Source organism: Catharus ustulatus, chromosome 3 (genome assembly GCF_009819885.2).
Source record: "Catharus ustulatus isolate bCatUst1 chromosome 3, bCatUst1.pri.v2, whole genome shotgun sequence".
In the NCBI taxonomy this organism is placed as follows: Eukaryota; Metazoa; Chordata; class Aves; order Passeriformes; family Turdidae; genus Catharus; species Catharus ustulatus.
Window position 1 is genome coordinate 38,273,134 of NC_046223.1, and position 27,349 is coordinate 38,300,482.

Here is a 27,349-nt window from a genome sequence, read left to right on the forward strand (position 1 = left end):
ATTTTTTTAAAGGCTCTTAAGCTGCGTGCAACCCTTGCCTTCCCCGCCCGCCCCCCCCAAAAAAAAAAGAGGGAAGAGACCTCACTCCCCTACTCACAGATGGGCAAAGGAGTTTGGAAAGGATCAGTACAATAATGGGGAGCAGACAGGAGCAGAAGCAGGGTGAAGGTGACATAGTTGTCAGTTCCTAAGGTACTGAAGTCCCCTTGCCATGGGCAAAATGTTGAACTTGAAATCAAAGTTTCTTACTCTCAGTCACATGCCATCTCTAACAAGTTGACATGAGGATGCTTAAAAGTAATTAATTCTGAAAAATGCAATGGAAGAAGTTGAGTAAAATGTCACCACACACCAAACATTTATTTAGAAGACCAGAGTTAAGTTTGCATATGGAACATTAAAGGCTGGACTTTACTAATTGTCAAATGACTGCTTTGGGATTTACAGTGTTAATTTACACTAATGAGTTCTTTGTGCTTGTCTTTTTCAAGCATAATAAAGCCTTTTTTTTTTCAACAAGTGTTAAAGCACATAGTCAAATGGAAGTTCATGGATTTTACATTAAAAAACTAAACAGGGCCTATGTCAAACAACCATTTCAATCTATTTCCTAAAAATGAGCAATCTCAGAAGCATGGCATCATAATGTGCAATCCTATAAATCTGGAAGTAAGTGTGATAATTAATAGGTGTTTATTTTTTAATATTTCTCTTTGTACTCATATATAAAGGAATACAAAATTAATTTCTTGGTCTAACACTTGGCAGTGGGTGCTGTTTTATCTCCTTTTAAAGGGGGAGAAAAGGAAAAATAAGCTTGCATTACCTTCATGTCTGACTTGGAATCCAACTAAATGCTAAGTCACTATTTTTATAACTTTTTTTCAGTATTCCCCTGGAAAAATACGTCTTTACAGTGGTCTCAAGAAAGGGTAGTGCCTCCTAGTTTAGAACACTGCATGTTCTCATTTTTTACAGATTTCATTGATCAGTGTCAATCTTGAAGAAGAGCACAGTAAGGATTTCAGAGGCATTGTGTTACAGTGATGGTTCAATATAGAATTGGAGTTGTAGAATGGCATTTTGTAGAGTATTCATTTAAGATCTCTATAAATACAGATCTTAGTGACTCATTCACCTTTCAAATTTGAATCTGAAATGTTATTATTTTTCCAGCAGCCAGTCAATGCTTATTAATTTTTATGTTAAATATGCCTTGAACTGGGAAAGACAACTGCTTGATAGATGTACTCTAAAAGAATTAGCTTTTCCATTTCTTTCATGTTTGCTTTGCTGTATCTGTGGGTTGTCTCTATTTTTTCAGATACTACTATTAGTAGCAATGTGTTGCAAGTCCTTTCTGGAGTTGATGCTGGATAATTTTGATACCCATACTTAGTTCAACAGTCATCAGTGTTTATACATTTTTTTGCAGGGTGGATTGTGTATTTGGCTTTAGAAGTGCTTTATTAAATATCCAGGGATTCTGAGATTACTGTCTCTAAAGCAGGTTGGTGGAAGGATTTGTGTGTGGCCTCTTGTAGACAAGACAACTAAGTTGATTAGGGCTTTGCTGAACTTACTTTTGGTCCACACTAAAAGCACAGGATTAAAACTGTATCAGAATCTCTTTTGTGGTTTTATCTGCATGTGTAACTTCTACCATTCTGTGTTTCTCTCCATCCCTTGTTCTCTCCTTATCTTCCTTGAATTTCAGCTGCTCTTCAGTTTCAGCTCCTTTGGTTTTAATGGTCTGAGGGTTTTTTTCATAATCTGTGGAATATCTTTAATCTCCTAGCACATTCTTCCTTGCCCCACCTTAGTTAAATTCCCTTAATGTATCTCATTCAAAAACAGTAGGATAATAAATTTCCAGGACAGACAGAGTGCATTTTCTGCAGTGAATTTCCAAGCAAGTGCATACTGTTAGAGACTGGAGCCACCTTGGACTGAAGTTCAGTTCTTATGGCGCAGATAGTTGAAGAATCTGGTCACATTGGCAGGCCTACAGTCACTTTTCATTCATGACATAGGAATTCTTTCAGATCTTCTCTTGCCTTGGCTATCTGTAGTATCATAAGTGACTGTAACCAAAGGCAGCAACCATGAGAAAAAGCTAGCAAAAGGTGAATGAAAGATGTCAGTCTACCAGCTCAGAAGGACAGCGAGAGTGAGAGGGGCAATAAGAATGAAATTACCTAGTTTAATAAGAATAGATAAATAAAGACATAATTTTTTGTAAATACATGTACACATGTATGTATGTGTTGTTTAATTGTGATTGTTTTCTGAAGTGTCCTTAGCACTGTGAAGAAAAGTGGAAAGATAACTACAAAAGTAGCATTATTATTTGAATTTTTAAAAGGTATTTCAGGAATGAAATAGAATTTTGGATGGTTCTGTTTTCTTCTCAAGTCCATTCACTTTTCCTGGCTGCCTCTCTTTTCTCTGAGTGGAACACTCAGCAATTATTTCTCCTCTGGGAGATGTTGATGGTGATTGCTCCAGGATAGCTTATCATGTTACACGATAGCTGACAGTGATACATCCCACACAAAAGTTGTGGTTCATCAAACTCTTTCCTAGTACCGCAAAGATTTTTGCAGGGTATATCATAAACCATGTTAAGCTGCAGACATAAGATACAGGAAACAAAACTTTACCTAAACTTGTCGATTGCTATATAGAAAATGATGTAGAAGAAATAGAGACTTGAAGCTGGGAAACAGACATAATGGAAAAGGAATAGGGCAAAAAATCCCAATTAAGATGGAGAGCAGTAAATTTCTGGAGAGCAGTCTATAATAATGCCTTCAAAAGCTGGAGGCTGGGTGTAGTGTCCTGCAAAATATTTTACAGCCATGTAGTCTCTTATTTCTGAAATCCAAGGAGTTGGTCATCTTAGACCACTGATTTACTAAGTCCTAGTTAAAAAGCAAGCAGATAAGGAAGATTTTGTTTCTCTTCTTTAATTCCTCCTCTTCAGATGATTTTAATTCTAATAAAAATTAATTTTAATTCTTATAAAAATGCCTTTATTATGACACAAGATATCTTGTCTCCCAAAATACTTCTACAGCATCAGTCGTGTACCTAGTAAAGACCATGTTGGTATTCTTGAGTCCTGTTGATTTTGCATATAATTTCTTTGCATTTAAATCTAGAAAGGAATGCACTTCCCTACTGTCTGTGAAAATCCATATAAAGACAATTGAGCACTACTTTTTTCACCCCTTAAGATCACTTTGAAGTGTTGACTAAGGTGTTGCAGAAAAGGTCCATTCCTGTTACAACTCTGTTCAAAAGGATATCTGAATTAGTTGTTTTGGTATTGTGAAGTGAAGCTTGTTGGATTACAGTGATACTTTGGAAAATCATATTAAAGAAAATCACAATGTGGCATCTATAGTGTCTATAGCAGACAAGAGAAGCATATTTTGATAGATGAATGGTTTTAATTGATTTTAATTATTTAAATTATTTGATAAATAACATTAATGATGAACACTAGGAAAGACTTTTGAAAGTTGTAAGGTCTGTCCATTTTTCAGTGCAATCAAAACTCTCACATAAGCATCCAAATGTGTTTCAAATGCTGCTTAGTATGTCTGATCACCAGATATTAGTTAACCAACATCTTAAGTGGGATAAATTTCTATGGAGACAATTTATTTAATACTTCCTTTCAGCAATGTCTTTTACAGGAAACATTTGTTTTCATTTGAGCAACATATTTCTGTCTGCTGTCAGCCTTAATGGAATACAAAATAAAGCCCAGGGATAGGTGGCAGCTGGAAAAGGTCAGAAATTATCAACATTGTATCATGGTTAAGATTCTGACTGCAGATCATGAAGTGTTTACTTCCTTCTGACATGGGCATACCCTGATTGTGTATTTAACATACAGTTTTGAGAAAAACTGGGCTTAAATAACTGATAAAGTTTTCATGATGGGCAAATCTAAATAAATGCATCAAAGTTTTTGAGTTAGAAATCAGAATCAACCAAAATATGTTTATAGTCCGTAACCTAACATATTGATACTACTGTATGCAGTATGATCATAGTGTATGTAGTGTGGAGGTGATGACAGTAGCAATATGCCTGCTGAAGTTATTATTCAACTGTATAAGCATCCCTGTCATACTTCAGATTTAAGAAAACTTCTCCTGTGGAGGTAAATTTCAGGTATTTCCTTTTTTTGACAGCTATGTGAACTGAACTTTGCTATTTATCTTCTTTAGGCGGGAGAAGTGATACAATTTTGTGCTTCATACTGGTACTTTTTCTCTTAAGACCTCTTTTCTTTAGAATAGTCTTAAAAATACCATCTCATAAAATAAAATAACTGTCTGGAATTCCTTGAAGCTTATGGTTTGGCTTCTGAAGTTCTTAAACAAATAGACTGTCAGAAATTGGTGTGGATTCATTTCCAGGATTAATGCTTCATTTGCAGTAGTTTCTTTGCAAGATCAATACTCTGAAATATCAGAAGATTAAAGATGTATCAGATACCAAAAACACCAAACATTGTTTTAATTACTCAAATAGAAGAAATCTGGATAATTTTTACTTGCTTATGAAGAATGTTCTGCTTAAGCCAAAACAAATTCTTTACCAGTTCTTCTGGAAAGTCTGGAAGTATTTAAGTTTCTCTCCTCTGCTTATGAGACAATGCCTGTTAGTGAGCCAGTGCTACATGGGATAACACTCTCCATTTGTAACAACCTGTCATTCAGCTGGTCAGTAAGTTAATTAGTTAATTATGTCTGTTAATTGTTTCAGTCATACAGTTTATTACGTTTGAGATTTCTTGCTCTGTTTGTCGTGCCTATAGAAAAAAAAAAAAAAAAAAAGCAACAATCCAAGGTCTGTGCCTGCAGAATAGTTTGCAGAAAGTGAAACAGTGTATCCATTCACTTCTGCTATTGTGGTATGTGAAATCCCAGAGTCATTAGCTATTAGCTCAGGCGAAGCACCTATCAATTTCAATCATAGTTAATCATGTGACACTCCTTTATTTATGCCTGTATTGTGGTTTTAACTAACAGCTTGTGACAGGGGTTTGTAGATGGGTCACTCAGGAGTGGGAGTCCCAGGAAACCTTGTGTTCCCGTGGCCAGAATCCTCTGCCATTGTCCTGAGATTAATTGCCAGACTGGGCTCCCTACTGCACTTTGCAGGGAGCTGAATAAATTTCCTCTACTGCCTTAGCAGATGAATTTCAAGGATATAATCCTTCCTTTTCCCTGCCATTGCAAGCTACATGAAGCTCTGGTGGCAGTACACAGCTTAACACTCTAGGACTGTGGAGATGGGGCAGAGGCTGGAGTCTGGACAGAGTAACAAGGAGGTGATGTGGCTGGGGTGGCTTTTGTGCACCAGCACAGGGTCAGCCAGAATTTCAGTCTTCCAGTGGGAATATTCAGTACTTCCTTCAGTTATATAAAATATTGGCATAGGAGCCCAGGCACGCATGAGGAAAAATATGTGGATTTGAAACAATACTTTCAGTGTCTCTGAGCACTTTACCCAGGAAGAACTTTTTTTATAGCAGTACCATGTGTGCATCATACTGCTGCTACTGCTGAGCCTCTTTCAGCACAGTTGAGCTCTTTTATACCAAATCTTCATGACTTCTTTGCCTTCTGAACCAGTAAGACTTATTTCCAAATCAAGTTTATGACAGAGATATCATTCATGAAAATCTGTACTCTTTTCCAGGAGCCCTCAGGAATGCAGACCAGATTAGTTTAAAATATGTGTAGATGATGGATAGAAAAGTGTAAACCTAAGCTTAAAGAATGGCATTATCTTCATGTATAGTCAAGCATGCCTGTGTTTAGCTTTCCTGCTTATTTTAGACTCTTAAGTATGTGTTGGAGTTGTGTCGAATGGTGAAACAAACTAAAAAATAGTTACGAATTCCTCCAAGTGACTTTTCCAGTCACTTGTGAGTCAGAGACTGAAAAAGACTGTCTGAAGAACTAATGAGTTCTTCTTGGTAGTAGGAAGTGGGTTAAGACTTTTGAAATGGAAAGGAATTGCCTATAAAAGTTTTTGAGACCTGTGGAAATAGAGCTTCAGTTCATATATGCTTAAGGTTGCTGAAAGGAGGGAGCATCTTAAGAAAACATAGCTGGCTGGGGAACAGTTTGTGCAGTGCCATGAGTATTTAGAGTATCTGAAGCGCTACTAGATGTACCAGAGAAATCAGGGTTTAGTAACCACAGAAGAACTCTGTGTCTGCTTGGGTTAGGACTTTGCAGAGCACTCATGTTTTGTGATGCATAGCTCCAAAACTACACAGATCTTAAGGCAATAGGAGCCCCATGTGGGAGTTGCTTTTCCTTGTTGCCCAGTTTCTTCAATGATCTGGATGTTTACCAAATTATCATTGATTCTTCAAGCTTTAATTCACTGTAGAGGCAGTGGGAGCAGCAGCTTTAATCATTGCCAGTTTTTACTGACAGGACTGCAAACCACAGTTGCCAGATGACTCAGACTTTGGCATCCTTATTTTTGCTCATGATTTTTATATGGAAATTTGAAAAAGTTATGACCACAAAGATCATGATTTTCAGTAGAGTGCAAATGCTCTAGCACCACACCTAAACTATAAGCGGGCTTTAGTTCATCTTCCTCCTTCTCCCCTCCTTTCTTTTTTTCCTTCTTCTTTAGCTTAGATGACACCTTTTCTATTTTGGGGAAAAGGGGGGAAAAAAGGCAGGGGGGCAGGCTCCCATGTTGATGTAATCTTGCCTTGACACACACGAGATCCTGGGATGTGTCCTTGAGGTTTTGACCTTGAAGAGAAACACTGGGTATTAGGTAATGTGCCTCACTGCCCAAATGCTCTATTTCTGAGATCATAAGGGGAGATGCAACACCAGCCTTGATTCCTCACACTTTTTTTTTTCCTTTTCACAGAGAGGAGAATTGTAAGACCAAGATATAGTGTGGGAGGAAGAGCTGGGTGCAGAACGCTTTAGCTGGCTCTTGATAACAGCCACAGTGTACAGCTTTAGCAAACAGCTTCTCTGTTGTTGAAGAAGCTCTAGGAAAGGGGTTGAACATCTGTAACTGTAAAGCAAAACTTGGTAGCTGTAGTTATTAAGTAAAATGGTCCTTCCTGGAACATGCCTGCCTGGGATACAGGTTGAGAAAAGCAGCATTGTGTAAAGATGTAACATGAACTCTCTAAGGTTTTAGGGTAACTATGTAGAGTACTCTCCAACTGAAAGATTTTTTGAGCTTCTGGGATAAGCAGCACAATCTGTGTATCCTCTAGCTAAGGGCAGTTGGAAGAGCTTATTTCAGTTTTGAAAACAGCAGAGCTGCTAGGGCAGAGGAAGTTGTGCAGAATTCCCAAATTGCTCATCTTGATGGTATTTCTGAAGTACTGGGCTGGGAGTTGCTTATGGAAGCAGAACTCAGTGGACTCTGACTGATCAGGAATGGTCAGCCTTGTATTAATGCCACCAGTGCCTTAGCTGGAGGAGTGCTAGACAGCTGAAAGATATACATTCACCTAGGGTAAACCTGGGCCTGCATCTGAAAGTTGGGACTTGCTGAGATACTCCACTGTTTTAACACAGCCAAATACCATCCAGGCTAGGACTATTTCTCATCCCTTGCAACACAGGAGAATTTGTGACCAGACCCAGACCAGACAGTAATGTGAAAATAGATTCCTAAAGTTGCACAAAAACTGAGAAGTCTGTTTGAACCTGTTCAACCACTTGGTTCTTTTTGCTGTTCATGTGTCATGTCAGACTGAGGCTCAAAGCACAGTTGGTGCTAACCTGTGTGTGGGTAGTGGGCAGAGGCACACCGTAGCCATGCCAAGTTGCCCTGGTGCTAAAAACCTAGACATGTGTGGCTGGCTGTCAGTGAAATGGAGGACACTTCAGACTTCTCACACATCCCTTGACACAGATCTAACTTCACATGCTGAGCTGCAGTTTGATGTTTAAATAGTGAACTGGTGATGCTTTTAATTTATTGAGATACTTCAGGATGTGTCTGGAGAGTGTCTGTTGAAAAGGGACAGAGAAAATGGCTGGGATGATGCCTTGCTGGCCCTCCCCATGCAGAGGGGACCCTCTGATGAGTCAGAACCCTTGTAGAGGAGCTTGCTCTCCTGCTAGTAGTCACACTCTAAAGCTACACAGGGTGACTCTGTTTTAGAAATATCACTGGCTCACGTGTGACAGTATGATTAAGAGCACATTGGAAAAAATTTGGGAAAACTGGAAGACACTGTCAGTGCCTGTGCATTCAGCATGCATTGCACTGCAGAGTGACTGTGTTATCATCTAAGTGAGAGCAACCACACGACCACAGCCTGTGGCATAGGATGAACCAGCTATCTTGAGCTGGAAGCTATGCGGCAGTGAACGTTGGGGTCAGAGGTTTACATGCTGTCAGAAGGCAGAGTTAGATTCAGGAAAGTCTATTCACACCGTACTGAGGATTCACACTTCAGCACATGTGAATTGTTTGCTGCAGAGCCTATTTATATCACATTGCTTTGAAAGTATTACTAAATGCAGCTGTTGTGGACTTCTCCTGTGCTTTGTGTGTTCTCTTGTCTACCTAATTGTCAGGTTTAGGTGTTTTGGGGGTCTTTTTAATGTCTGCTGCTCAAATACGTTTAAGCTTTCTTTACCATGCAAAATGGAAGAAAACTGCAAAAGTCAGGAGCATAACTAGTATGTTGTAAGCTTCCAAATATTAATATTCTTATTATAAAGCATAATGTGTTTCATCAGTGGGGAAATGAAAATTTACCTTCGAAAGGTAATTTGCCTTCGAAAGGTAATTAAGATAATTCATATAGCTTTTGAAAGGGTGGACAAGCATGTTTTTATGATGAAAATGATACTACCAACAGTGAGTTACTGCCTTAGAAATATGCTCAGTGATCCCTAAGACATACTGTTTTCTTCTGGCTTTTTCTCCTTTTCAAGTCGATATGGGGAAGATAATATTGTTACTTAATTTATTCATGCCTCTATAGAGAGCCTCTGCAATTTAAGTTCAGTAAAGAACTCCATTAAATCTTCAGTGTCTCAGCAAGAAGTTGATCCGAAATGACTGAAAAAGAACATTGTACTGCAAGTGAGTGTTGTACAGTATCACTAACCAGAGTATTCTTTACCTGACTATTTCAGTGTGGCAAAGCACTTCCTGGCCTTTCCAAGCAAGAAGACTGCTGTGGAACCGTGGGTACTTCGTGGGGTTTTAACAAATGCCAGAAATGTCCCAAGAAACCATGTAAGTGCTATTTTATTATTCTTCTCATGTCTCTTTCTCTTCAAGTAGTCTTTTCCCTTTTTTCAGAGGGGAAAAAAAACCCCAAGGAACCTAGTAGAAAGAGTGTGCTATGATGTGATTAGGGATAGGTTGTAGAAACTGGAATTCCCCTGCATGCCAGCAGAGTTACAATATACAGGCACTTGGTGCAGCCAACAAAGTTGACATTGCTGGGTTTTTTCCCCTGCTTCTTCCTCCTTTGAGTCAGTGATGGACTGTTGCATTTACTCAGTGCAGGAAGAGTAATCACATTGAATCATCTCGCCTATTCCAGCTGGACTTCTTTTTTTTTTTCTAAGTTTGCGCAGAAATCTTAAATTATAGAGGCGCCAGTTTCTGCTTGGAGAGAATGCAGTGACCTCTCGGGACTGCAGATGAAATTTCAAGTTTGGAGCCAAGGTCTTCCAGGCTCTAAATTGTTGGTTGCTTTTTTTTCCTCTGGTTTTGAAATATCTTCTCCAACAATTAGACAACGACAAAGACTTTCTTCAGCATTTTATTATGATTTGACATCATATTATAATGAGAAAAGAATTTAGAATTATTTGCATGATCAGTGAGGATAATATCTTGAACTTTTTATGAAATGCATTGTTGTTGCATGGGAATAGTAATACTTCTGTGTCATGTCATATTTTCAGCATTAAATGAAAGATGGGAAAAGATAATGGGATCTTTATTTTGCAGATGGAGTGGACCTGCATTTACTGGCCAAAAATAGGTCATTAAATTGCAGTCATTCTTACCTAGTTCTTCTAGGACCCTTTTATTCAGATAGCAATGCTGGAAATATGTTCAGTGTTTGATTTTTTTGGAAGCATATATTTCTCTGGAAGTCTTAATGTGGATGTAAATACAATTCCAACAGAAAATCTACTATTACTCCTATTTCTCTGACTTCTCCTTCTGTAGGAGACTCTGATATAAATTTATGGTGACTCAGTCTGATTTGCTAATTTCTGAAACATTTTGTGCGTTGGAGTATGTCTGTCTTTTGATGTGCTTTAGAAAGAGAACCATACTAGGTGTTTGAAGGTCACAGTTGATAAGACTCAGGTATCTATTCCTGTATCATGTAAATACAGTTTCTAAAAGGAACATGCATGCCAACCATATAAAATTTAACAAAGACGACTGCTGGATTCTGCACTTGGCCCTGGGCAACCCTGGATGTACACACAGACTGCAGAGTGGGAGGCTGGAGAGCAGTGCCAGTCAGAAAGTTGAACCTGAGCCAGCAGTGCCCTGGCAGCCAGGAGAGCCAACCCTGTCCTGAGGACCATCAGGCACAACATCGCAGCTGGACAAGGGAGGGGATTGTCCTGCTCTGCTCTGAGCTGGGGCAGCCTCACCTCCAGTGCTGGGGGCAGCTTTGGGGTGCCACAATATAAGGCATTAAACTATTAGAGAGTATCCAAAGGAGGACAACAACGATGGTGAAGGGCCTTGAGGGGAAGGCATGTGAGAACAGCTGAGGTCACTTGGTCTGTTCAGCCTGGAGGAGACTGAGGACAGGACAGTTACAACTTCCTTGTGAGGGGAAGAGGAGGAGCAGGCACTGATCTCTGCTCTGTGCTGATCAGTGACAGGACCCAAGGGAATGGCCTGAAGTTGTGTCAGGGGAGGTTTAGGTTGGATATTACAAAAAGATTCTTCTCCCAGAGGGTGTTTGGGCACTGGAACAGCTCCCCAGGCAAGCAGTCACAGCATCAAACCTGACAGAGTTTGAGAAGTGTTTGGACAATGCAGTTGAACTACAACTGAACTCTAGTTCATCAGAATCATACTGACAAGTGAAATGTTGCTTATTTGGATGAAGGTGTGATGTGAGAAAAATCACAAAAGCCTGAAGTGTGTTTCAACCAAAAATTGGTGGGAACTACTAACACAAATTTTTGGTGTGTGTGGTTTGAATGGAAGCACACTTGTTAGTTCTTCACAGTTCAGGTAAAATACTGATTGTCTCAACCTGGAATCCACAGTAGATGTGTGGATCAGGCAGATGCTTAAGGGGCACAATGTTCAGCACAGTGTTAAAAGCAAGCAAATAGGGAAACTGTGACAAATTTATGATCCACAGATGCTTCCTAAGTGAGTACAGAAAAGTGCTTGAACTCAACTTAAAAACCTCTCCTAAAGGGAACTCCACCACTCTTTTTTCAAAGCACTGGATAAGAATAATTTGTTTAAATGCTAATGAGATGAGTAATGTCCTTTTGTTATAAAAAAGTTTAATGACTAGCATGGTTGCTCAAGATGGGACACTTCAGAGTCCCTTTATCTGCCAGAATAAATTCTAATCTACATTTTATACCTATGAGGAGATGCCCTAACCCATAAAATGTAGAAACAATTCTTGGAACACATCTAGGAACCCAGTCTCTTTCCCAGAGTCCTTAATTACTTATAGTATGAGTCATGCTCACTCCTGCTTTCTGGCACAATTTGGAATTGTTTTTTTGAATGTAACTGTATGATTTCATGGAGACAGAGAATGGTGCCACTTGGAATAATCCTCTCCTTCTGATTAAAGCATTCCTGGAAAGTAAGGATTTGTGTCTCCTACACATAATAGAACACATTTCTCATCTTTCTAGGTGAGAGTTCTCACTGTATTGTGTTTTGAAAAGGGAGGAGGAAAAGAGTGCACTATCTATTTTATCCAGATTAAAATACAGCGTCATTATATCAAGAGTGTGCTTTTGTAGGTGTATGCTTCAAGAATATTCATTCAATCTGTCAAGAAGGTTTAGTAGCGGTTTAAGTATTTTCTCTAGGCTACATTTGATTTAAGGATGATTCTAAGCATGATGCTATTTGTTCATGCCATGTCTTATAGCAATTCTGCATGGATGCAGATGGTGAATTTTTACATTTTAAAGAATAGAAAGTAATACATTTAGTGTGTTGCAGGTGTTTATGTGATCTTACAGCATCTTAAAATGTTATAGATGATCAGTCAGAACTTAGGCACAAAACTTGAAACCGCAAAATCTGTTCTGGATCTGGTCAAAATATATTTTGGACATAGACGTCGAACTAAGCCTCCTGACATTATCAAGTGTTATGGTTCTGTAGAGTGAACAATTTCCCAAGATAAATGTAAATTTGTTAGAAGATGTAATGGAAGTCTAGAGTGGATGTTGAATGATTTATATTCATTTTTACAGCACTGAAAATACTTCTGTGGCAAAAAGAATATGCATATATTTTTATATACAGTAATTTCACGAATACAAACCGCACCGTTTTGACCAAAATTTTGCTCCTACACCGGAAATGCGGCTAATACTCAGGTGCGGCCAATATGTGAATAATTTTCTGACATTTTCAACCTCGGGAGTGCAAACTGAGTCAGTGCAAACTGCAAAGTCGAGCTCCTGCCAGTAAAACCCGGCATTTACGCGGTTGTTACAAACTGGTTACTCTGTTGCGCAGTGGGTGGAGCTGCTCCATGCAGGCAGCACAGGGGGTGGGGAAGGTGGGGCAGCTCTCTCCTGCTGGCCCCACGGCTCGGGAGGGAGGCAGGGGCTCTCTCCTGCTGGCCCCACGGCTCGGGAGGGAGGCAGGGGCTCTCTCCTGCTGGCCCCGCAGCTCGGGAGGGAGGCAGGGGCTCTCTCCTGCTGGCCCCATGGCCCAGAGGGAGGCAGGGGGCTCCTGTCCCCGCGTGCTGCCACCACAGGAGCAGGGCGGCTCTATCCCTGCTTCCCATGGCCGCCGCAGGTGCTGGTGGGCTCTGTGCCCCTCCTGCCACCGCGGGGCAGCGCCGAGCCGGGGCGAGCGATCCCAGAGGCAGTGGCGGCCAACCCCGAGCGGCAACACCGAGCTGGGCCACCCAGCCCTGTCAGCAGAGCCGAGCCAGTAAACCCCACCATGCTGCGATTCTGTTACTATTTGGCAATTTTGTTGCACGCGGGTCCTCGCTGTGAACGACAGAGCGGCTTATACTCAGGTGCCGCTTATTTATGGACAAAAAACAAAATGTTTGCCGACACCCGGCGATGCGGCTTATACTCAGTGCGGCTTGTATTCATGAAATTACTGTACATAAATTTATATGATATTTGATGGAGAAACTTCCTTTTGCTTTTATGGTTTTATGCTTCATAAACTTCATTTAAAGTGGACACGTTTTTATAATAATATGTAATCAGGTTGTGATCTTCTGCATAACCCACTTCAGCAAAATATTTAAGCATATACTTTAGTGTTGCTATCAGGCACTTCTCTCTGCAATCATCTACTTGAGGATATGCATCAGTTTGCATGTCTTGTTCCCATGGTCTTACACAGGTCTCTGTCATCTTTGTAAAGACTTGAGTATTTTGGGTGACAGACACTGCTCAGGCAGGACATCTTTCCTGTTGCAAATTTAAGTGTCTTGGCCTGAGACAGCAACCATGTCTGTAAGTTTATGGTTTGCTCACTATTACTGAAAACCTAAAGAAATTTTGGAATCGATCTCCATTTTTAAGGGCTTCTAACAGAAGACAACTTTTAAGAAGAAGGGTCTGTCTGTTACATGGGGGGTGTTGTGGTTGGTTGGGCTTCTTGCTAACTTAGTAATTACAAACAGGTTGTTTAGGTGAGTAAAGGGTAAGTAATGTCAGACCCCTTCCAGCTCCCACATGGATCACTAGCCATCATTGAACAAGCTTCTTCTCTGCTGAGACTTACTTACATTTCTGCTTTTTGTTGAAAGGAAGAAAGCAGCTGCTTGTAAGCTCCCAATTTCGTGTTCATTGTAGGAGGATAAGGAAGGAGGGAGAGGTTAAAATCTCTGACCTCATTCCACCACTGCACTTTCTAGAGCAGCTGAGTCACCCTGGGAGGGAAAATGTGTTGCAGCACTGGAAAAGACCTGGCATAGGTTATGGGCTAGTCTCCATCTACAACTGGAAGCTGCTTTCATTCAGCAGGCTGCACTGCAGGGTACCATTCCTGCCCACAGATAGCTACAGAGACTCTCCTGGCTTTAGTGTGAATTAAATCAGGTCTGTTATGGCAAACACGGATCAGTTAGGTCATAATGAGTTCAATTATGAGTTTGAATCTGTCAATATGAGTACTAGGAGTTTCATGGACACTTTTCGGGACCAGAAGTAGACTAATGCATTGTGCTTTTGGAAATCTCCTTAGATTTCAACTGGTTTTAATATTAACATTAGGAAAAGACTGACAAATCTGCCTTGGAAACTAAATGTTTAGCTGCCACTTTAGTAGAGAGACAAAATTTTCAAGTTGTAGTTGGTGTTAAAATGATCATAGTGTAAAGAAGAAAAAGTATGAGTTCAGAACTGTAATAACATTGCTGCATTTTTACTATGTGTGTTTAACCATTTTGCACTTTATGCAATGTGTAAAGAGAATCTCAGTGTTTTATTTAAGCAATTATTTTAAATAATTCACTGAAATTTGAAATAAAACTGTCTCACTCCAAAGCCTGCTACTCAAGATCATCACTTAAATTTTTCCAAATAATAGGGAAGGCTTTAGAACTAGTTAGAACAATTATCCTTCTCTTATTTTTTTCCATCATTACAGTCAACCAGGTGCCAGTTTTAAAGTAAGCTGCAGGGATAAATGTGTGATTAAGGCATTATGTGAAGGGAATGCTATCAACAGCATTATGTTATTCAGTTGTTCTGTCTTAATTGACAGTTTATATACAGTAAAGATGGAAAGGAATGAGTCTGGTGGGTTTTGGGGGGGAGGTTGTCTGTTGAACATTTGGAACACTTTTGAAATGAAACAAAAGATCTGACAAAATGTAAGGTATATCTGTTGTAACACTCAAATTATGAAAAACTCTCTTGACTCTTATTAAAAGCATTTATGTGATCATAGTGCCAAAAGTTTAATCCTGTATGTTTAACAAAGTGCTGGGCTTTGCCAAGAAGTTAGCTTTTAGTGCATAACCATGCAAAGAAATTACTGCTCTCATTTATGATGTTTAAGAAACAATAAATAAACTGGTTAACTGAGAACTTTCTAGTTTGGCAAAATTGAATTCAGTATTTATTTTGCGGTGTTGTTGTATCTGTGACTATTCACCCTGATCAGCCAGGAAGTGAAGTCAAATTTAGTGTTCTAAAATTGAACAGCTCTGTTAGGTAAATCCTAGATGTTCCATAGGAATCTTCAACTTTATCTTTTCGAAACATGGTATTTGTAGCTGGTTTGCAAAAGTAATTTTTTTACTATTTCAGAAGAAATAGGATGAAAGATATCCTGATTTCAAAGATTTGTTTTGTTTTGTTTTTTAACACAAATTTGACTGGATAACTGAAGACTAAAGTGGTGAAATATGTTGAAAAAGATGGAGTTAAGGTTATTGTACAATCCTTACTTTTAACTTCTGTGTCCTTTTTTGCTTAATCATTTATTACAAAACCTTATTTTTGTAATGTGGTTATATACTTTAGCTGTCAGGCTCTGCAAGCATATAAATTATCAGTATTTAACTGATGTAATTTTTTTTTTCAGCTTACCATGGATACGGTCCTATGATGGAATGCCCACAAGGCTACAAGAGAATCAATGCTACATTTTGCCAAGGTATGACGGTACCCAAATTGGTTGTGTTTATTTTTAGTAGTGGTTTTCTATGACAGTTTCTTTGATATTGATGATTGGATGAATTAATCCAGTCCACTGATTTATATTTGGGTAAAAAAAGTTAAGTATACTTTTGATTCTTTCCCAATATTGACAACTCTATACGAGTGAGTTTTTTCCTCCAGGGAAAATAACTTCTGAAACTTTTATGTATCCCTCACTTTCCTTGATGATGCATAAAGATGACTTCATAAGGATTCTTTTACTTCATTGTTTTGTGAGGTTTTTTTGCTAAACAGTGAATCTGCAGGCATATTCAGTTAAGTCAGATGAAACTAACAATACAGAACAATTTTTGTAATCATGAAAGATTAATCGTAAAAGAGTAATCAGTGAACGATTCTCTTGGTCTCAAGAGTCTAGGCACAGCTGTACTGAGATAAGCCAGATAACATCCCTGGCAAGGGGAGATGTAAAAAATGAGTAGCTGGCTACCATGAAAAGAAGTGACCTAGAAGGTCACTTCCAGAAGGTGCATAGTGCAGGTGAGGATGTCTGGAGTTAGACACAGCCTAGCTGTGTTACTCTGAGATTATCATTGCCTGGTGGTTAAGTACAGAAGTTATCATAGGAACATACAGGTTGTGGGGTCTGCATGATCATGCAGCTACAAAGCAAGGCTTGGGACATTTGGATTCCCCTGATCTATAGCATCTCTCTCTGACAAAGCTGAAGAGATGACCACAGACAAATGTTCATTCTTTCTATGTATCTTGGAGCACTGCACAGAGATTCCAGATAAGGATGTAGGAAAAAGCTTAATCGCTTGTCTGACTTGTTTGGCACAGCACAAGTAAACAAAAAAAGGAGGTCTGAGACGATGTAAGCAATCTTGCAGAAGTGTTGTGGAGAGAGATTTGGGAAGGAAGGGAAAACAAGTTCAAGTGAAGCTGATACTGCTGTGGCTGGGTTTCTTGATCAGCGTTGATACTGCAAGGGATAAAGATGTCCCAACAAATAGTAGTGCTGGTGGAGAGCTGGAGAAAATGAAAGAATAGTTGATGTTAAAGGATATTTGTGGACATTTTGGACATAAATTTAATCTTACTTAACTGATAATTTTCACTTTGCATGTTAATGAGGGAATGTACAATAGCCAGTTGCATAAAGAAATCATTTTCCCACCAAAATAATAAAATTTGTGGAGCACTAAACAAAAACATCATACTGTTTCACTACTGAGGGAGATGGGAGCTTCTGTCTGCAGCTACCTGAGCCTATCTGCTGCTCAAGTCGTACCTAGTGGTTCACCAGCTTGCCGGGTAGGTGCATTTGGAGGACTGGCTGGGTCAAAACACAAAAAAAGTAAATGGAGGAGTGCTGCCAATTGCATCTCAAGAGTTTGTTCTCTGCTCTGCAGTGAAAGACTCTAAAGTCCTCTTAGTAAGTAAAAGGGATGGGAAATATTGATGGCCATTTTCTAATGCGGGCTGTAAAGTGAAAAGGTGAAGGAGGTGAGTGTCAGACGTAAATCGGCAGCCTTTTTATGCCTCAAATTAAACGTGCAAGTGGTGTATGCATTTCAGCAAGATGTTTCCAGCTATTTTGAAAGAGACTGTCTTGTTCCACATATCAGTCACAAGGTTTTTCGGAGTCTACAAGAGAGAGGTTTTCTAACTTTGAGCCTGGAAAGTGTCTAGAAGATGCCATGATGGATTAGTGCCCTCATGTAACCCTCTGAGCATGATCCAGGAGAGACAGGAGGTTTTAATATCTTCAGTAGTCACATGTGTAGCCCACAGAGTACAAAATGGTTTCAGGCAGCAGCAAACCAACAGGCATTTAAAAGTGAGTAGGGCATTCAATTTGTTTCAAGAGGTTGAACCTAGGTGTTGGCAAACCTTATTTCATGGAAACTTAGATCCTTATTCAGGGTTATGGGCAGTTAGAAATGGTCTGGTGCTTGTGAAGGTTGACAGAAATAGGCCAGGAAGTTGTTTCACTGAGCAGTGACAGGCTGATAGAGAGAGAGAACATATGTCTCTAGATAGGAGCATAAGAGGGAACTGAGTACTGCCACGGTAGTGTACAGAAATAGATCTGTACCTGCTAGGCTAATCACTGGGTTTTGCGATGGATTTTGGTAATTTTTCCCCTGACACATTTTTGTACTACATCACTAAAACTGCAAGAAATATGAGGCTTTAAGCAATATGTTTTATGCTGCTGTCACTATCCCAGAAGAGAGTGACCTGTAGACTCTAAATATAACTTGCAGTTGATACATGGAAATTCATAATGTAGTGTTTAATCATAAAACAATAGTAGGCTTATCTTACCAGGGAGTAGACTGTTGATGAATTTAGGATGGGGGCAATGTCCTAGCTTTCTGGAGAGGGATGAGGTAGTGGCTGTTGAAGGTTCCCCTTTTTGCTTTACTGAGGTTTGAATAACTTCTGTGTAATTTACTCACTAACACACTCCAGTAAGGAGATACGCATGGGAGAAGGAATATCCATGAAACAAAGCCATGGTGGAATTTAGTCCTATTGAAGTAACAAGATTACCATTTTCTTTCAGAGGGTCAGGATTTTGACCTCTGTTTAAATGTTCTTCAGGAAAGCTAGTTTCATATGTGAAAGCTGCTGGCAGGGTGCATTTCAGCCCTGAAATGGTTATTAGCATGTGCTTCTCAATGGGTCAGCCAGAAGTGTCGTGCTTGTTTATCTGAAGCAGACATGCTTTTCTATAAGAGAAGAAGACAGGGCTAATGAAGAAAGAACTGCCCATATCACTAACACGGACAGCTGTAGAAAACTGTTTAAGCTTCTGGCGTGGGAGTATTCATATTCCTCTAAGAATCCATACAATTAAATTGGAAGGGACTGGAACAGCATGTCCATATGCAAGTGTAAGTTTTAATTAGATTATTCTTTGCTGAAAGGGTATGCATGCTGTGTCCATGCTTAGAAAGGGCCAGGGCTGCCAGACCAAATAGTAATGGGAATATATTTCTGAATCCCTGCCTGCAGCTAGAAGAGATTGGTTTTTTCACCTAGATGTTGTCCAACTTTCACTGCCTTTGAAAACTCAGGCCTAAAAGCCTAATTAACGTTTTGTTCTACTTTGGTTTTGCAGTCAAAAGTCTACGTAGGCTTCATCAACTAAGGAGTATTAGTGTGATTAATAACCAGACCATTATATTTTTTCCTTTCAAGTGAGTGAACTAATGTAATCAAGCATTCTTCTCTCTAATGTGTAAGTAGGACCACAAAGAACCATCTGTGGGTATGTTAATTCAAGCAGTTTAGTGTAATTACTATGAAGAAAGCTTTCCCCCCTCCTCAGTAATTATCTTTTCAATGGGGTGATTTATTACATGTACACACATGGATGCCCTAAGGCTGTCATTAGAGCCAAAATACAGCTTATCAGTGTTGCAACTTTGTCAGAATCCACATGCAATGCTAATTTCTGGTTCTCTGCTTAGAGTTATACTTACTGTTTCCTTAGTCTGCTAATGGTTTTCTTGGAAAACTGAAATAGAATGGAAAAAACAGCTGGTGAAAAGTTTGGATTCAGTTTTCAGGAAACTAACATATTGCCAACAGAGCACTTTAGAAATCTTATCTTGAAGAACTGGAAAAATACCTGAACGCTTGTTGTTTTGCAATGAAGTAAAAAGTGCACGGAAGTTCTTGGAAAGTCACTATATTCTTAAAATTAAATGTTTATGAGCTTGCATGTACTTGTATGTTGATAGATCAAATTCTATAATCACATGCTTGGGGGACTTGAAGCACTTTTCCTTTGGCTTTATCATGGTTTAAGATAAATTTTGAAGGTATATTCTTCCCTTCTACATTTATCCCTAAAATACAGTAATAAATTTGTTTTCTCTGCATGCTGTATATTTATTTCACTACTTTTAAGTAATAAAAGAACTTTGTTAATAAGAAATACTGTTTAATGTTATTTAGTTACTAAGTCAACAGCCATCTTTCAAAGAAGTTCTTTGTGATGATCATAGTGAGAAATAAATATATCTCCAGAAACTGGGCTGGGTTGCTGTTTGGACACTGATTATGTGTTTGAGAAGTGTGGATCTGGAAAATTGCATTCCAGTAAATTCCACGCAAAAAGCACAAAACTAGTTGGATTGATTTCTTCTGCTGCTGTTCTGCTAGCTCACAGAAATCAGTGGGTCATTTCTTAGAACAAGCAACTGTTTTTTCTGTAATTTTAAAAAACATTGCGATAGTTTATTTAGCAACAAAGCCTTGTTTTTTGTTTCTTTTACCTCTCATTCTCACTAAGCAAGTTATTATTGAAACAGTCACCTATAATGGAAATGGTAAAATCTGGATATTGTATTTTTCTTAGAGGATATTAATAGGGGTTAATGTAGCTATAGCAGAAACAGTTGAAGCAGTATTTTCTGTGGTGTTAATAGGTAGTTGATTGTAATTGATTTTCATGAAGAGAATAAAAGCTGATGCCTGCATATCGAGTCAATTTGGAGATCAATCAGTCAGATGGCACTCGCAGTGAAGCTAGTATGTAATTTACCAGAATGTATCAAATTTTCACAATTGACATAAATTACAAGTTCTACTCTAAATTTAAAACATGATTTATTATGCATATAAAAGCTCTTACAGCAAGAAAACATCGATCAAGGCAGATATTACTGAATAAAAATTAATGACTGAGTAGGTAATTTTTAATTAAGTAGTTGCCTAAATACTTTGGCAAATTCTGATTACTGTGTAATTGATCTAGGCAGCTTTCTTTGCTTAAATGCAGCAGAGTGTTTGAAGGGTGCACGGGTCTTATTGAAAGGCAAGTTCTCTCTGCATCAGAAGGGGACAAATATTTTCCATTTGGTTTTATTACTTAGCAATTTAAACAAAGTCCGTTTTTGATAAGCATAGAGATAGAATTTCAGAGCTAAAAGTCCTTCTTCAGATATGTGTCTTTCCACAGTGCTTAGGCCTGTAATCGGCTATTGAGATTGCTTGTGTCCTCCAGCACCAGCCACTTGGGACAGAGGGGGTGAGATGGGCTTTTCTAGCGACAAGTTTGTTCTAAATAGTTCAGTGAAGCTACCAGGGCTGTAGTGGTCTGAATAGAAATGCCCACTTCTAGAAGTTCCTATTCTTGGTGCAAATTTTATAAGAATCTTCTGGATATCATGACTGTCTTAGATGAAAGAAGTTACATGTTTAGTTTTTTATGGCTTGTTATGTGTTGCATTAAAAATTGTGAAATTATTTGTTGTTTTCTTCTAGCGTATGTAACGTGACTCTGAAAATCGGACTTATTAATTGTTTTTTGATTATTAATTAATGTAGTCAAAAATCTCCTTCCAAATTTATAATGAAGCAAACTCAATGATACAAGTGAGATCTGTTGTTTCAAAAGAGAGATTATTTTTTAAATTAATGCTAAATCACTTAACATTCTTCAGCCTTGTCTATGAAAATTCTAGTTACTTTTTTAGTTACTTCAACATAAAATAGTAAAAAAATCAAAACCCCAGTCCCGTTTTGATAGTGGAACCTATAGTTTCCAAGCTATCAGTGCTCCTGAGAAGAAATTTGACTGCATTGTTTATATTAATGGTAGCAGTGGTTTCTTTCAAAAAACAAAATCTATTTTTCTTTGCATTTGCATTGTTCAAAATTCTTGCAGTAACCCCTGACCTTTTTGATTTCACAGACTGCCTTTCTTGAGTAAAAATGTTTTCTTTAAAATTAATAGATAGATTTAAAGAACATAATATCAGAAGATTGCGGAACACAATAATAACCATGTATGTTCAGTTGTAGAATTTTAAGATAATACTTAAATGTGGTTAAAAGTTCCAAGCAGCGATGATTTTGATGAGCATAAAATCAATGTGCTAAGGCTGGAAATGAAAGAATGAATTTAATTTTATAGGAATGTTTCAAATTCCTGCCTGTCTGTGACTAAATATGGGCATTGCTCGTTATCCGAATAGGGTGGGCAGTGGACTTGCTCTGTGTGTCCGAATGACTTACTAGGCTGAAGGCAGAGAAGACAGTTTTACACCACCTCAGCACTTCTGCATTAGGCCAGCTGGGCCTGGGTGGTCTGAGAAGCTGTTGTAATGGATAACACAGCCAAAACACAGTGAACTTCTCTTCCTAAATAGCCTTACAGCTGGAAGCTGCCAAAGGGAAACACTGCAGAGCTGATACTCCAGCCATCAGCTTTTGTAGGGTGCTCTGTAGCAGATCTGCTGATCTGTAGTCCTTCTGCACCACTTTGCTTGGCTGTAGCAGCCATCACCTTCAGGTTGGGTTAATGTGTAGAACAGAAGGAGGCTGTGAGACATTTCCATATTTGCTTGCTGAAGTATCTAGCAAGGTATTTCAGTAAAAGGGGAAATTAAAGGAGCTCCATGATGTAGTAAATAACTCAGCATGTTTTGCAGTTACCAAACAAAGCATATTCTTTCAACAGTAAGTGACAGGTACAGATCTCGTTTTAAGCAGGCACAGGAATTTTTCCTAGGATTGGATGTTTACACTTAGCATGGTTTGTTATTCTTGGATAAAGGATACTCAGGCTGCGTTACAATGTCATTAATCCTGGAATAAAGCTGAAATGATTCACTTCCTGGATGTGATTGAATTAGGTATAACATTGCTCAAGGAAATGTGAACAATCTTGCTTGCAGGATTCCAGTAAAGAACCAAAGTAGTATTGATGAACAGCAGCTAATGCAGTCGTGAACACTGTTTAAATCTTATTTAAAAGCCAGTGTAGAATTGGTGAATGCAAGCAGAATATTGGAAGTTAAGACCTTCTGCAGCATGTCCTCCCCTCTAGCACAGAGTTCTGTGCATTGCCATTTGGTTAAGAAAGAGATTCTACTACATTGTACTTTTCTGTATGTAAATACCTATACATCCCTAGTGTGCCGTGTATGCAAGAGAGGTGAACAAATAAATCCATACTTATCAAAAATACAGGTGGAGATGTTGAAAATCACTGGGGGTTTGATCTTCAGGCAAGCAAGAGCTGTTTAGAGAAGTTCTAGAAGAGTAACAGATAAGGGTCAGGATGCTTTTCAGAAGTTTCCTGCAGTTTTTTATTCCTTCTGGAGTATTCAGTCCTTCTCTAAATCCCAGTTACTCGAAGAAAATAGGTGATATTAGCTGTTTCCTGCACTTAGACTGAATGAAATTTAGTTTAGTATTGTGATACTCAGCCTATGCAAATAGCTATGTGTGGTCATGAGTAAAAACAGTTCTTCATCTGATTGTGTTAAATGTATATGGACCAAGATTCTGGTGAAGTGCTTTGGGGTATTTCTAATATGTAACCTTGATGATTGCCTTACACTGGACAAAAATCCAGATAAAATTTCTTTGGGAACGTTCATAAAAAGCAAGCAGAAAAAATATGAGCAAAGTAAATTTTCTTTTTGTTATCTGACTTATCCATTCATTTCCATCTTTTATGTTCTAATAATGGATGTAAAGTTCTTTGAAGATGAATCTGTCTTTATACTTAGTTAAGCTATGTAATTATAATGGTTTATAACAAGTTTAGTGTTACTGTATGCTTACTTGCTTAAATGAACACCATCTTACATTGTTCCCACCTTCCTGTTTTGCTTGTTAGGTTTTGAGGGTTGTTTTTTTTCTTGTTGTTGTTGGTTTTTTTAAGTCATGAAGATAGTACTGTGTTCATATTCATACTCTCCACATGAGCAGACAGGCAGGCAGTTGGAAAGTGGCTGTTACAGCTTGCTTTTTTTCACCAGGAAATTCAGTGGCAGCAAGTCATTAACACATTGCATTTTCTGAGAGCAGGCTGACCTAACACCCAGAAGACCGATAAAAATGTGTGGGAAGGTATCAAACACCAACTGTTGTCGTTAAGAGAGGCTGTTTTAAATTCTCCTCAGTGGGATAGATTAGCAGCAGTTTGGTTACAGCGTCTGGGTTATTTGGAGCGGGGAGCACGGTGGTGGCTCTGGAGAGCTTGGTGGCTGACCTCACCATATATCAAGCTGTGCTTAGACAAGAGTGTAGGAGGAGCTGAGACACAGCAGGCTCATCTGTACAGTGCTGCAGCATCACTGTTAAGACCTTGCCTAAGGCGAAGCTTCTGTGTATTTGGGTGAACTTGTGAGAGCAGAGTCACCAGCAGGGCCGCTGGGATGGCATGTGGCTTCCACTGCCGTCTCAGCTGATTATAAGGATGAGCCAAACTTTCATGGGGATGGACTGCCAAATCTAGGGACACACTGTGCCAAGGACCAGCTCCATGTATTTGGCATGGGTAATACTAAAAGGGTAACAGCGAAAGGGTCAGGCTGTCAATCAGTGCTGAACTGACAAGGCTTCTTTCATGCCAATGGGGTTATACCCGTTTATTACCATTGAGAAAGGGTCAAGTCACTTATATTATCAAAACACCAGCTGCTGAAAAATCAATGCTTTATTTACCAGTTCTGTATAAATTAGAAATAACAGTGCTTACTGTGAGAGTTCTTAAAGGAGCCATGTGAGTTGCTGTATGGAATATCTCCTTGTTCAAATTCTTTTTTTTCTGTCTCACTAGTGTAGAGGCTTTTTACCAGTGGAACTTCATTACTCTGCTTTTCTCAAAAACTGAAAGTCTGTATTGAGTTTGTCTTTGGAAAGCTTTATTTCCATATGTGTGGTTTCATAGTACTGCTACCTAGCACTTAGTATTTCCTCTGTGTAAGGGAAGGCATTTGATCAAATTACTCCTCAACTATGCCACCAGTTTGTACTTCTGCCCAAGATGTTATTCAGACATTTTTCTCTAGTTTTTGCAATGGAGAAAATGAATTCTTATTTGTATACTAATGTAAAATTGAAATATTTGTTATGTCCATATACAAGAAATAGAGGGCTAAAAAAAAAAAGTCTGCTAATCTTGAATCAGATTTCCTTTCCAACTGCCTGAACAAGTTGATTCCAGTGCAATTTGCACAGCTGGGCAGGCTGGCAGGTGGTAGGAAACATTTTGGATAGGTGGTCTTTTACAGTCTGAAATAAAGTGAAGTAGGTAGTAAATCTAGGAGGAATTTTTCTTTTTGTGCTCAAGTTGTTAAATAAACACTATTCCTATGTGTATATATTTTGAAAATTTGAGGGTTTGTTGGGTTTTTTTTAAATCAGCTTCTGGCTTATTTCTGTGGAGTCCCTAGACAAGTTTGTGTAATTCAGCATAGAGCATCAGCTCAGTAATTCTATGAGCTCATTGAGTAGACATGACCAAGGAAAGAAGCATTAAAACACAGTGTGATTAAGTTATGCTGAGGCACTGGAACATGCACAATGAAGTTAACTTTAAAAACTGGACAAATTTAGCAAGAGGAATATCCATATCAGGAACTCCAGAAGGAATGCTATTTGGTATTTACATATATCTAGACTTAAATGTAGCAGTGTCCACATTAAATAGCAATAGCAGAGCTCATGTGAATGAGGAATTGTGTTTTTAGTACAAGACATACAAGAACAATTTATCTTTAAAGAGGTTGAATACAGAGGAAATATGGACAGCATCTGTGAATGTTTCCTACAGAATAGTTGAATCATTTGGAAAAAAGGATCACTGTATTCATTAATTATAGGAAGATCCCATGTATCCACAAATCAGACACCCTAGTAAATAATGCCTTGAAACATTCATACTTCTAATATTCAAATAATAAAGTTTATCCATATATAGATTTTTGACATTCCTTAAAATAAAGGTGGGTGCCAATGAGTAAAGTTATCTAATAAGAATGCATATTAATAATTTTTAACATTGAAAATACAAATGCACTTATATTAAGCCATGTAATTACTTACCTTGCTTAAAAGCATGTGGAAGGGTAGAATTATTCTTCTAGATAGAAAGAAAAGTGCCATCCATTTCATGCTGACATAAGTAAGTAGCAATGTATTTTAATCATTAAAAAACAAGAGATTTAGTCTTTTTATTGAAAATAAGAATTATAAAATCCAAGTCAAACTGTCAGTATTTAAAATACAGTAATTTCACGAATACAAGCCGCAGCAATTTGACAAAAATTTTGGTGGAAACCTGGAAGTGCAGCTAATAGTCGGGGGTGGCTAATATGTGAATAATTTTCTGACATTTACAACCCCAGACGTGCCAGCCAGAGTGCCGAGCCAAGCACCTGCCAGTAAAAGCCGGCATTTCGCAATTGTTACAGTGTTACTGTGTTGCCCTGGCTCCCTGCAGGCAGCACGGGGGGCGGGGAGAGAGGTGGGAGAGCTCTCTTCTTCCCTCCTCTGCCGCAGCCCAGGGGAGGGGGGGGGAGGCGCCGCCATTGCCGCTGTTCGGGGAGGACGGGGGGGGGGGCGGCAGGGGACGCCGCCATTGCCGCGGCCCGGGGAGGACGCGGGGGGGCGCCGCCGTTGCCGCGGCCTAGGGAGCCAATGGGGGGGGGGCGCCGCCGTTGCCGCGGCTCCGGGAGCCCTGCGCAGCCATTGCCGCAGCCCGGGGAGGATGGGGGGGGGGGGCGCGCCGCCATTGCCGCGGCTCGGGGTGGGGGGGGAAGTGCGCGCCGCCATTGCCGCATCTCGGGGAGCCGACGGGAGCCCCACGCAGCCATTGCCGCGGCCCGGGGAGGAGGCAGGGTGCTTTGTCCGCGCCCGCCGCCGGCGCCGCGGGCGCGGGAAAGCTCCGTCCCCGCCTGCTGCCGCTGCCATAGGAGCAGGGGAAGCTCCGTCCCTGCCTGCCACCGCGGGGCAGCGCCGACCCGGGGTGACCGAGCCCAGGGGCAGCGGCGGCCGGCCCCGAGCGGCAGCACCGGGCTGGGCCACCTGGCCCCGTCAGCGGCCCCTAGCGGGCCGAGCCTGCACAGCCTTAGCTCAGCCAGTAAACCCCGCCCTCCCGCGGTTCTGTTACTAATTGCACGCGGGTCCTTGCTGCGAACGACAGAGCGGCTTATATTCGGGTGCGGCTTATCTATGGACAAAAACCGAAATATTTGCCAATACCCAGAGATGCGGCTTATACTCAGTGTGGCTTGTATTCGTGAATTTACTGTAAACTGTCTTCTTTGCTGATGTGAAACTCAAATGCTGTTTTCACTAGACAAAGCATTTCTGCTAATTCTAATTTCAGAAAAAGTAATCAAAGGAGTGATAAATTATGTACGTTACTGGGCAGATATCTTCCATTTTCCCCCAGTGGTATGGGTTAATTTTCCTGCAAGAAAAAATGTATACTGAGAATTTGGAAAGGGAGAAAGTTATGTAAAAATCTCTGAGTATTACAATGTAGGAAGTAGAGAAATTATTTTCATTAAATGTATCAATTTCTCCTGTGTTTTTCCTCTTCCTCCAAAATCTATATGCGGTTTTTGCACATAAGCGTGTGTATAATTTGAGTAATTATGTTGGGGATTTTTATTTTGAAATTTACCCAGATAACAACATTATTT

General features: G+C 39.5%; 1 protein-coding gene across 8 annotated transcripts in view; it reads left to right on the forward strand.

The window, feature by feature from the left end:
* LTBP1 (latent transforming growth factor beta binding protein 1) overlaps window positions 1-27,349 on the forward strand; it is a 189,190-nt gene that overhangs the window by 86,678 nt on the left and 75,163 nt on the right. For all 8 annotated transcript variants that reach the window (XM_033055515.2, XM_033055517.2, XM_033055518.2 and 5 more), the window contains 2 exons: window positions 9,177-9,279; window positions 15,805-15,876. In XM_033055515.2, the coding sequence (XP_032911406.1) occupies window positions 9,177-9,279; window positions 15,805-15,876 (175 nt within the window). The remainder of the gene's footprint in view (window positions 1-9,176; window positions 9,280-15,804; window positions 15,877-27,349) is intronic.